This window comes from Hyperolius riggenbachi, chromosome 3, assembly GCF_040937935.1.
Source record: "Hyperolius riggenbachi isolate aHypRig1 chromosome 3, aHypRig1.pri, whole genome shotgun sequence".
Lineage (NCBI taxonomy): Eukaryota > Metazoa > Chordata > Amphibia > Anura > Hyperoliidae > Hyperolius > Hyperolius riggenbachi.
Genome location: NC_090648.1, coordinates 240,074,038 through 240,086,980, shown reverse-complemented (window position 1 = coordinate 240,086,980; position 12,943 = coordinate 240,074,038). Strand labels below are relative to the sequence as shown.

General features: G+C 44.8%; 1 protein-coding gene across 1 annotated transcript in view; it reads right to left on the bottom strand.

Moving 5' to 3' along the window:
* LOC137562283 (collagen alpha-1(VII) chain-like) overlaps positions 1–12,943 on the bottom strand; it is a 519,927-nt gene that overhangs the window by 217,862 nt on the left and 289,122 nt on the right. The window contains exons 75-78 of the mRNA XM_068273618.1: positions 11,201–11,260; positions 10,651–10,776; positions 3,131–3,202; positions 586–621 (exon numbers count right to left, since the gene is read on the bottom strand). Of these exons, the coding sequence (XP_068129719.1) occupies positions 586–621; positions 3,131–3,202; positions 10,651–10,776; positions 11,201–11,260 (294 nt within the window). The remainder of the gene's footprint in view (positions 1–585; positions 622–3,130; positions 3,203–10,650; positions 10,777–11,200; positions 11,261–12,943) is intronic.

Here is a 12,943-nt window from a genome sequence, read left to right as displayed (position 1 = left end):
ACTGAAAGTAGCAGGAATCAAAGATGATTCCAAAGATGACAACACCTATGACCAGAGAAAAAGATGATATTATAAGGGATGGGAGTGGGAGGAGACTTTCTCTTCTCTTTGTGCTAGCAACAAGTTAACACTTGTCTGCATGTAAAGCATAAGAGAAGGCCACGCGTGTAGAATAAAAATGACTTGATCCTGACCTAAAAATCTCTCTTGGTGCTTCTATGGTGATGAAGTGAATGTGTTTGACAAGGCTGAAGTGGTTATAGGTTCTGAAAAAATATGTATATATGCTTCATTTATGATAATGGCAAATTTGCAAAGCTTTTACTGCAGCTTAAATTGCCACAGAAAAAAAAACACATTTTTCTTCCTCCCTACTTTAACCTTACAAAAACACATGGGGTATGTTTTAAAAAGAGAAACAAACAAACAACTCAATAGTTTAGGCAGTGTATATCCTAAAGAGTGTAGTTATAGGCTTTGCTTTGCTGCTGTGCTCCACTTTTCATCTATGGTTGGTGTAATTAATTCTACATGTTTTGTAAAAGATTTGTACAGCTGCTTCATCAACAACGCATTCACACTTACCTTCTCACCCTTAATGCCTGGTGGTCCTTGTTTACCCTAAATTGAAAATATACAATGTACTTTATACTTTTTTGAAGCCGTGATTGTTAAAATGTTATGTAAAATATTGCAAATCACTCACAAACATAGAGCTTTTGTGTACAGCTACAGCTGGTCACAGACAATATGACGTGGTTCTGATATGTAAGCATTATCTGACCATGTTGCTAAGGTTTTTTTTTATCTATTAGCTGCAATGCAGACAGAAATATTCAACAGTGTTAAGCAGCTTGCTCTATTTGGTAGGGAGAGGTAGACTCAAGAAGACTTTGCTGGTCAAAGGACATTAAGAGTAACTTGTAATGGTCGGTTTTCCTCACTAGCCTCGCTGATTTCTCCCTCAGGCTAGGTGCACACAGAGCAGAAACGCTAGCGTTGCAGAAAATGCTGCGTTTATGCCACTAATGGAAGTCTATGGGCCGCAGAAAAAAATGCATATAAAAAACGCAAATGCGTTTTCAAACCTGTGTTTTTTAAAACGCTGGTTTTGTTGCAAACTATTCATAAATGCATCTAAAACCCCACATAATGAAAGACAATGGGAACGCAATGGTATGCATTTTTCGTGCGTTTTTCTATGCGTTTTTTGAAAAAAAATGTTTAAAGATGTATTTCCACTTCCAGATGTCATCCTAGTGATTTGCATAAAATGTAAAAGAAAAACGCATACAAAACACATGTGTTTTGTATATGCGAACCGCAAATGCATTAAAATGCAGGCAAAACACTTAAAAAATGCATCAGTGGTAAAAAAAGCCCGTTTAGCTAAAGCAAACGCACCAAAAACACACACAACATTAACATTAAACATGACATAAAACGCAGCCTTTCACGTTATTTCATATGTGCACTCAGCCTCAACAAAATGTGATCAGTGGTTTGTGGTTTTTTTAAGGATTTTAGATATGATAATGGCCTCATCTAATGTAAACAGAAATTAAATGAATTTAATTATAGCTTCACAGTAAACAGTATCAAAAATACTTCTCAAATATATAATGGTTTAAAGAGAGTCTGAAGCGAGAATAAATCTCGCTTCAGACCTCATAGATAGCAGGGGCATGTGTGCTGCTAAAACGCCGCTATCCCGCGGCTTAACAGGGGTCCCTTCACCCCCAAATCCCCTCGGTGCAGCGGGGGAGCGCTTCCTGGTTGGGGCAGGGCTAACCGCCGCAGCCCTGCCCCACGCGTGTCTGTCAGCACGTATCTCTGCCTCTCCCCCGCCCCTCTCAGTCTTCCTTCACTGAGAGGGGCGGGGGAGAGGCGGCGATGCGCCGCTGATAGACGCAACTGGAGGCAGGGCTGCAGCTGTTAGCCCTGCCTCCACGAACGACCAACTCTATGACCAACTATTGCGGGGGTGGGTTTGGTGAAGGGACCCCCGTTTAGCGGCGGGATAGCGGCGGTTTAGCAGGGGCACACATGCCCCTGCTAACTATGAGCTCTGAAGCGAGATTTATTCTCGCTTCAGAGTCTCTTTAACTAGCAAAGGCAGAATGGCTGCCAGGTTAGCATTTTCTGTCCTAGTTTTTACCAAGGTTTACTTGTGCATTACAACTGCACTGGCTTCCATTCAAAACTGACCTTGCCTTGAATGAGAACATTAGATTGTAGGCTCTTTGAAAGACGGTCACCTGCTGTGAATGATGTTTTCTATTTTGAAAAGTGCCACATAAAGCGTCATCTCTACGCACAAAATGCAATTATATTGGGTTTGATGCACCTACCAGTGGTAAAATTGCTGTGCGCAGGGAGTGCATGGCAATTTTACAGGTATTGACTGCAGCTATGTAGCATGTGTGCAATTAACACAATCCATGTTACCTGTGTAACTTTCAAATTGCTATAGTAACATGTTACACAACTTACATAAAGCGCAATACTCATAGCAAAGCACATGTTACTCAGGTAATGCAGGTTGCAATAATTGTGCAATACATACTACCGGTATGTAACTGCAATATACTGTATAAAGGTCGGCAATTTTACCACTGGTACAATCATCTACCCCATTGTTCCACATAATTAAAAATAATTGTACTGTTAGCCCCACTAAAGAACTGTTAAGAAATTGATTTCGTAAAATGCTATAAAAACGTGTAATTATAATAAAGTGACTACTACATAAAAAAGCTGTTTTCATTTACTTGCTTCCTTACTTAAAACACAGTCCCACGTCTTTTATGCGAAAGCAATGGCAGTAACAGTAAAGGTGGCCATACACTCGTTAGATTAGCAGCAGATAGATCATCAGATAGATTTCTGATCTATCTGATGTGTTTAGGAACATTTTTTACTAGGAACAGATTTCCAATGGATTTCAGTATGAAATCTATTGAAAATCGATCTGATGGAATTTTTGGCTCAGTGTATGGGACCCTTAAGTTATGTTTCAGTGGCCTATATAACTCACTTGTCCTTCACTGGACTGGGCAAATCAGCAGATCCCCAGTATGCTCTTCTGCTGTTTATGGATAATACAAAAGTTATGAGTGAATTTTAATACCTCTTTACTAGGAAGTCCAGGATTTCCAGAAGTTCCAGGGGTCCCATTTTTTCCCTTTTTTCCTCGTTCTCCCTATAAATAAATACATTATAATTAACACCTCTGAAAAAAATTGTGCCTAATAAGACCTAACTGTTCCTGCGTACTACTGTCCCTGTGCCCTTGGCTCCATGCCTTTTGCTACTGCACATGTGCACTGCACGGACAGCCATTGGGACAGGAGGAGGGGCCAGTTAGCCGGGTGGGCGTGTGCGCAGTCGGGTGCACGCGCATGTGCACTGACATGGGGTGGTGGTGGCGGTGACAGACAGACCTATAGCCCTTTTTAAATGTGCTTAGGTCTACTAGTATATTATAATTACTCACGTTGGTAGTATAACATGATATAACTTTAACCTATTTTGGTTCCTGGACGTAGAAACTACATCCAGGAACCATGCGCGCTCCCGCGGCCGATCGCGCACGTGCACGCGCACTCCCGACCCGCGGTTCATTAGCCAGGCAATCAGTGAATCGGGCTATGGTGCCCGATCACTGATTCCTCTCCCCCGCTGAAAAAGCGACAGCTTCTCTCGGAAGCTGCGCCTTTTCTGGCTGTTACCTCCCCTGTGCGTCGCTCTAAGCGTATGTTATGCTTAGAGTGACGTCATGTAAACAAACTCATGGTCGCCATCTTGTGGCCAAAAAGTAATACTACAACTAAAAGTAAAAAAAAATAAAAATGAACACACATTTACATTATAAACATATTGTTTACATCCCACCCACCCAAAACTACCCAAATAAAATGTCTAATATAAAAAAAAACCCATTACAATTAAAAAAAAAATGTAAATATTTACCTAAGGGTCTAAACGTTTTAAATATCAATGTAAAGATGATATATTTCTATATTTTTTTAATTTTAGACTTGTAAATAGTGATAGATGCAAAACGGAAAAAATGCACCTTTATTTCCAAATAAAATATTGTCGCCATACATTGTGATAGGGACATAATTTTAACGGTGTAATAACCGGGACATATGGGCAAATACAATACGTGAGTTTTAATTATGGAGGCATGTATTATTTTAAAACTATAATGGCTGAAAACTGAGAAATAATTATTTTTTCCGTTTTTTTATTTATTCTTCCTGTTAAAATGCATTTACAGTAAAGTGGCTCTTAGCAAAATGTACCCCCCAAAGAAAGCCTAATTGGTGGTGGAAAAAACAAGATATAGATCAGTTCATTGTGATAAGTAGTGATAAAGTTATAGGCTAATGAATGGGAGGTGAACATTTCTCAAGTGAAAACGACGGAACGCGAATGGGTTAAAAGGGCTGATTCACAAACCCCTGGTAAAATTGCTGAACACAAATGGTGCATGGCATTTTTACCTGTATTGACGCCATCAATATAATGCTATATCTAATTCTATGTCAATTAAACAGTTCAAAGTGTAGAACTACATAATGTTGATCCATAGGTCCTAAGCAACATACTTTGACACATCCATAAAAACAAGTTTCAAAAAGTAGTAAAGGATCACTATATCAAAAAATATGTACTTCTGATTATCTTGTGAACATTTAGATATTAGGGAAAGTATCAGTTTTCAAGCTAAAAAATAAGTAAAAAAAATGTTTTTTTCTTTAGCTGCCTGGTTATTCAAATATCTTTTAGGATTTTAACAACAATAGCACAGACCAGCACACTTCACAGCCCTTTGTGCAGGAAGATTTCAGTGGTTCAAAAAAAGCCTGGCTATGTGAGTTTGGTGTGGTGTGACTGTGTGATGGCCTGGCACACCGGAGAGCGTTTTGTTGGTCGTTTTAGTTTTTTAAGAACCGCTTCCATTGACTTGCATTAAAATTTTGGTAAAATCAGATTTTTCAAAAAATCGCAATCGTACCTATTTTTCTGTGATTTTACGTTTAACCACTTGAGGACCCACCCTTTACCCCCCCTTAAGGACCAGCGCTGTTTGTTTGGATCTGTGCTGGGTGGGCTCTGCAGCCCCCAGCACAGATCCGCGGCCACACAGAGCGATCAGATCGCCCCCCTTTTTTCCCCACTAGGGGGATGATGTGCAGGGGGGGTCTGATCGCTCCTACCTGCAGGCATGTTGCGGGGGGGGCACCTCAAAGCCCCCCCCGCGGCGACATTCTCCCCCCTCCCTCTCCTACCTGCTCCCCCCGGAGATCTGGGCTGCACAGGACGCTATCCGTCCTGTGCAGCCAGTGACAGGCTGTCTTCTGTCACATGGCGGCGATCCCCGGCCGCTGATTGGCCGGGGATCGCCGATCTGCCTTACGGCGCTGCTGCGCAGCAGCGCCGTACAAATGTAAACAAAGCGGATTATTTCCGCTTGTGTTTACATCTAGCCTGCGAGCCGCCATCGGCGGCCCGCAGGCTATTCACGGAGCCCCCCGCCGTGATTTGACAAGAAGCAGCCGCTCGCGCGAGCGGCTGCTTCTTGATTAATTAAGCTGCAGCTGGCGACGCAGTACTGCGTCGCTGGTCCTGCAGCTGCCACTTTGCCGACGCACGGTATAAGCGTGCGGTCGGCAAGTGGTTAAGTCAATGGAAGCATTTTTTTTGTAAATGAAAACGGCCCGCAAAATGCTCTCCAGTGTGCCAGGGCCCTTGGAGAGACATAGAAAACACGGAGAAGGCAGTTAGAGCAATCCAAATGGAAAGGGGACTACCACGTCAAAAAGGCTTCTTACTGATGGAAAAAAAACTGTCACGTGATGTAATTTGCCACTTCCAGGAGGCTTTGAAATAGAAATCTCTGCTTGAAAATTTCCCTAGAAGTAACATATTTTTCCTCTAGTGCCACTTTAACCACTGTCTATTCACACTGCAACATTAAAGTGTCAGAGTATGCATTTCCAAATCATAAAAACCCTATATATATAACCAAAAATAAAAGTGCAAAGAAAAATATAAATGTCTGGAAAATATTATAATAAAAGAGATGAAACAGGAGCATCTTTACCATTGTGTTGCATCACTTCTTAATTCAACAACACTGATACAGGATTTAAGATCCTCAAGGGCTTGATTCACAAAGCGGTGCTAACTATTAGCACGCCTGTGAAAAGCCCCTTAGCGCGTCTAAAAGAGCTTTTCGCGTGCTAATTTGCGCGCAAAGTTATGCGCGCAAAGTTTTGTACTTGCACTGCACAGAGCGCAAGGCGCTCCGCGCGAAGTGCCCATTAAAGCCTGTGGGACTTTGCACGCGGTACTTAGCACGCAAACTGATTGAGAAATCCGGTGCTAACCTACTTAGCACCCTGGTTAGCACGTCTAAAGACTTTAGACGTGCTAAGTAGGTTAGCACCGCTTTGTGAATCAAGCCCCAAGAGTTCAGAGACTTGTAATTTCTATTTTGTAATGTGTCAGTTGCTTTATTTGGTGAGAGATCTAGCCTACAGACAGGACAGTTTAGACTCCTTTACGTCAGAGCCATGCTGTGGTGGTACATGTAGAATGTAGTTTGATATTCTCTTGCTGTAATGAGCAAAGTCTTTACTGAACTTAACCTTCTTGGCAGTATGGACGAGCTCAGCTCGTCCATGACCGCCGCTGTGCACTGCTCCGGCCCTACTGGGCCGATTTGCACAATTTCTTTTATAAAACACGCAGCTAGCACTTTGCTAGCTGCGTGTTCGACGCGATCCCCACCAATGCGCCGATACCCGACACGTAACAGGGCCCCCCGAGACCCCGTGTGCAGCCTGGCCAATCAGTGCCAGGCAGCGCTGAGGGGTGGATTGGGACTCCTTGTGATGTCACGACTTCGATGACGTCACGACGTTCATCGCCATGGCGACGGGGGAAGCCCTAAAGGAAATCCCGTTCAGAATGGGATTTCCGGACGGGCTTGATCGCCGGTGGCGATCGGAGGGATGGGCTGGATGCCGCAGGGAGGGGGGAATCATGTAGCTAGCGCTAGGCTAGCTACATGATTTAAAAAAAATGCAAAAAATACTGCTGCGCCGCCACCCTGATGCAATCAATAGAACGCCAGGGGGGTTAAATATGTTATATAAATGGTAACATACAGTATGTTGCTTAAAGAGAGTCTGAAGCGAGAATAGATCTCGCTTCAGACCTCATAGCTAGCAGGGGCATGCGTGCCCCTGCTAAAACGCCGCTATAGCGCGGCTTAACGGGGGTCCCTGTCCCCCCAAACCCACTCCGAGCAGCGGGGGAGCGCTTCCTGGTTGGGGCAGGGCTAACCGCCGCAGCCCTGCCCCATGCGCGTCTGTCAGACGCGTACCTCCGCCTCTCCCCCGCCCCTCTCAGTCTTCCTTCACTGAGAGGGGCGGGGGAGAGGCGGCGATGCGCGTCTGATAGACGCGACTGGAGGCAGGGCTGCAGCCGTTAGCCCTGCCTCCAGGAAGATCAGGTCCAGCGACCTTTTTTCCGACCCAGGTTTGCGGGGGTGAAGGGACCCCCGTTAAGCCGCGGGATAGCGGCGTTTTAGCAGGGGCACACGTGCCCCTGCTATATATAAGACCTGAAGCGAGATTTAGTCTCGCTTCAGTGTCTCTTTAAAAACTTGTTTTTATCATTCATTGTTATTATTATTAATTTAGTGCCATTATGTTCTGTGGCACTGTACAAAGTACATTTCAGACAATAGTGAGTAAAAAATGCATATGCACACACAACAGCAGCTCTTGGTACATCAAGTACAAAATGATATACATAGTTGAAGCAAAACTCAGGTAAATGCTCGTTTGATACAGTAAGTACCACAGAGCACACACTGCTGTTGCGCACTTACATTCTAGAGAGGAGTTTTTTTGAAAAAACACTACACCAGGTGACAAAGGAGCTAGTAGATCTTTTAGCATCTGGTGCAGATATGGATATGGGGACCATGACATATAGTATGCTTGTCTGAAAATGTGCATTTTAAGGGTGCGCTTAAACATTTCACAGTTTTGGAGCATAGTGAACAAGATATGGAAATAGTTACAAAGGAAGGATAAAACACACAAGAAATCCTGGATGCAAGTGGGTGAGAATGTGACCAGAATGAAGGATAGGAGGGTTTCATGTAAGCCATGCTGGATGGTCCTTCTTTTAGCCTGGAGGACATTGCCTCCACAATTTTCAAAAGGAATTTAGCAATTTCAAACTTTGATTCACTAGACCACATTACCTCAGTATATAAAAAAATAAACTTAGGACCATAGCACTAGGGTTTCTGGATGATGTTTATATATAGGTTTTGTTTTTTGCATAATATCATAAATGGTGTTCACAGACAATACGTTTCTAAAAATAAACACATGAAAAAAAGAGCAAAAATACCATCACCAAGATGGTTACCATGGAAAAGTCTAAGCATAAACCAAAAAGAAAATATCCATATAATCATAAATAAATAGTGCAAGCCCATAAGCACAAGTATGACAAATTTCTTGAGGGAAAGTATCCCACAATAAGATAGGTTAAAAAAACATTACATTAATGGGGCACAGCAAGAATCAAGCATATCTACAATTATGTACAACAAGAATAGCTGATGATCAATAAATGGTCCTACGTTAAGGAAAGGTGAAGCACACACTATAATAAGCTGTCCACAGAACTCAGAAAATGAATGATTATATACAGTATATATGGCCTCCAACAATACTTATATAGAGAGAGATATCCGAGATCGGGTCAGCAAGCTGAAGACAATGATGCCAGGTTGCTGATGACAACGATGCCATATATATTTGAATATATATGTTTTGTATCATTTATTTGCTGAGATGATGTACTGTAGATGATGATTTCTCCAAATTCTTTGCATTTTTAAATTGAGGAACAGTATTCTTGAAATGTTGCACTATTCACCCAAGTAGTGTTTCACAGGCTGGTGTACTCTCTCCATCAGATAACAAAGTTGCTGAGTGTTATAAGTAACTCTATCCTGCATCGCACAATGGGCCTGATTTATCAAGCTGTGCTTCTAAAGCAGCACAGTTTAATGTGCAGTAGTGCACGCTATGCATGCCTTACATAGCAGTGCTCGCTGTTATGTAGGAGCATGTCTTCACTTAGTTATGCGCATTGCTTCCTTAGCAACGCACGTAACATTAACTGCGGGTGGTCCGGCACTTGATATTTCACTCGCGGACGCTACTGTGTTAATTTACATAGTTGTAACAATGTAAGTTAACACAGTAGCGTCCGCTACTGAAGTATCACGGTAGTGATACTTCACAAGAGCAGGAGTGCCCACAGTTAATAATAATAATAATAATAATAGCAGTATTTGTATAGTGCCTTTCTCCTGTCGGACTCAAAGCGCTTGCGAGGCAGCCACTAGAGCGTACTCAGTAGGCAGTAGCAGTGTTAAGGAGACTTGCCCAAGAAACCCCTTACTGAAATAGGTACAGGCTTACTGAACAGGCAGAGCCAATATTTGAACCCAGGTCTCCTGTGCCAGAGGCAGAGCCCTTAACCATTACACTATCCAGCCACGCGTGTAACTAAGGGAAGACACACTCCTATATAGCAGCAGCAAGCACTACAATGTAAGGCGTGCATAGTGCACACTACTGCACATTAAGCTGCGCTGCTTTAGCAGCTTGATGAATCAGGCCCATTGTGAGATAAAACTCACATTTACACAAAAAATTAAAGATTCGGCACAGCTGTAATTTATATGCTGGTTACAGCAGCCTTACTGAACATTCGTGTATAAGCCCCTATGTTTAAAAATGTGAAACGGTCAATTTAATATATCCATCAATTTACCGTATACAATAGGAAACACAATAGTTATCAAAAAAGCTAAATTCTGAAAGCACTGCATGTTATGTAACAGTACAGAAATGTATGCATTCACATAACAGTACACAGGTCTGTAAGCTATTTTGAGCACCAGCTTTAGTGTTGCTCAGGTCCTGTTAACCTCCTGGGCGATAATCCCGAGCTGAGCTCGGGGTATGTCGCGCAGGAGGATTTCTCAGGCCCTGGTGGGTCGATTTGCATAATTTTTTTTTTTGTTACACGCAGCTAGCACTTTGCTAGCTGCATGTAACTTCCGATCGCTGCCGCTCGCCGCTGATCCGCCGCTGATCCGCCGTGCCGCGCAGCCCCCCCAGACCCCTTGTGCAGCCTGGCCAATCAGTGCCAGGCAGCACTGAGGGGTGGATCGGGACTCCCTCTGACATCACGACGTCCATGATGTCGGTGACGTCATCCCGCCCCATCGCCATGGCGACCGGGGAAGCCCAGCAGGAAATCCCGTTCTGAACGGGATTTCCTGCTTACTCTGATCGCCGAAGGCGATCGGAGTGGGTGGGGGGATGCCGCTGCGCAGCAGCTATCATGTAGCGAGCCCAGGGCTCGCTACATGATTTAAAAAATAAAACATTTAAAAAAAAACGCTGCGCCACCTCCTGGGTGATGTAATTGTATCGCCCAGAGGGTTAAATAGGTTATTCCTATCTCTAACAGACAGAGTTCACTTATCTACCATTAAATGATGTTGCTTTGTATCATGTTTTCTATACTTACAGGAGGGCCAGGAGGACCACGTAGTCCTGTTTCCCCTCTTTCACCAGCAGATCCAGAAAGACCAGGGTTTCCTTGGATTCCTTGAATACCTTGCACTCCTGGAGGTCCTGATTCTCCTGGCTCACCCTGTGGCACAAATGTATTAACGATTCTTTAACTGTGATTTGTGCTGATCATACACGGGTTTGTGTTAAAAAGAAACTGTAGTAAAAATAAAGTAATGCATAAAACTGCTAATTTTTTACAATATTAATTTATAAATTATGTAGTTAGCTTTTGCCCACTGTAAAATATTTCCTTTCCCTGTTTTTACATTCTAAAATTAAACACAGGCGGTGACATCTTTTGTCCTGTCAAGATGGATTATTCACAAGCTGCAATTATGATTCGTTGAACGGCAAAAAGCAGTAACCCAGTAGATGCAGTTAGGGTTCAATAGGGTTCACTGCTGCTCAACATCTGTCACATATATCCACGCAGAATTTTCTGTGGAGGTTGACAATCAAATCTGTGATTTATTTTTTGTCTCCTATATACCAAAGAGCCTTACCTTCATGCCAGGAGGTCCAGCCTGTCCAATTGGTCCTCTGTGGCCAACACCTGGTTCTCCCTTTAAAGACAGAATTAAAATAATGAATAATTAATTAATTATTATGCAGACATGGCATAAAACCCAATCTTCTCTGTGTCTAAAGACTTAGGTTGGAGATAAGATGGCCCTTATTCAATTCCCTTTCTTCCAAATTTTCACATGACAAGTACCACAATTATAAAACAATTTCATAATACATTATTTGTCTTGCCCTGATTAAAAGTATACATATGCCATATTTCATCACTAGTTATTGCTAGTCTGTGCGTCTGAAGCGACTGGATACGATTGCTACGGTGCACAGTTTGTGGACCCCAATGCTGTACAGATGCATTGCTAGGCAACAGCATAGCAATGTATCAAGACAGAATTGTGTCCAGTGGCGGCGCTACACTGGGGCTTACCCAGGCTTCAGCCCCAGCTGTCAACTAATCAGCCCCCATTAAAGCCCCCCCGCAGGCCACGGCCGCCGCAAGTTCAGAAGAAAGGAAAGAGGAGGACTGGAGGAGGGCTGGCCTGGCTGTCACTTGGATCAGAGTCACGGAACCCCGCCCCGCCAGATGTGCAGCCACGCCGGCACAGAGCGGCCCGCAAGCAACGTTCCTGCCTATAAATTTGTGTCATGTGACGACGTCCGTCACATGACACGCACCGGACGCAGTGTGCAGCGTCCTTGCCTCACCTGGCCGGGCTGGCCCGCTCATCTTCAGAGAGGCTTGCCGCTCTGACGCCCGTTGTAAGCAGCCAGGCCAGCAGCACAGTGTGAGGACTCTGCAGCCAGACCCCGCTAGACCACAGCGAGAGTGAGACTGCGTCACTGCTCACTACTAGTGAGTGACTGCTAGCCAGCATGCACAAACATCCGAGCCAAGGACTGGACAGCTAGCTAGCCATTTGACAGACAGCTCAGCAGCAGGAGGAGGACTCAAGGTTGGTGGCACTGGGCAGCCAAGCCAACTGCCGAATTGAATGTTTTTGTTTTTGTTTTTACATGATGTGATGTTGGCACCAGCCAGGCCTGAGCTGTACTGTGGCCCCCATGCCACAACACCATTAGCCAGCCCAGACCTGAGCCTAAGGCCTTCAGCCCACCACCACCAGCCAGGCCTGAGGCCCCCAGCCCACCACCACTAGCCAGGCCTGAGCTGCCCTGGGGCCCCCAGCCCACCACCACTAGCCAGGCCTGAGCTGCCCTGGGGCTCCCAGCCCACCATCACCAGCCAGGCCTAAAGCCCCCAGCCCACCACCAACCAGGCCTGAGCTGCCCTGGGGCCCCCAGCCCACCACCACCAGCCAGGCCTGAGCTGCCCTGAGGCCCCCAGCCCACCACCACTAGCCAGGCCTGAGCTGCCCTGGGGCCCCCAGCCCACCACCACCAGCCAGGCCTGAGCTGCCCTGGGGCCCCCAGCCCACCACCACCAGCCAGGCCTGAGCTGCTCTGGGGCCCCTAGACCACCACCACCAGCCACGCAGGCCTGAGGCCTCCAGCCCATCACCAGTCAGGATTTAGGTGCCCTGGGGCCCCCAGCCCACCACCACCAGCCTGATTACATATACTGGGGAGAGCTATATGCCTGTCTACATATACTGGGGACAGCTATACACCTGGCTACCTATGCTGGGGACACTGGCTGTCTGTCATTATGTGCATTTACTGGTGAAAAGTTGTCTCTTATGTGCATTTACTGGGGAAATGCTGTC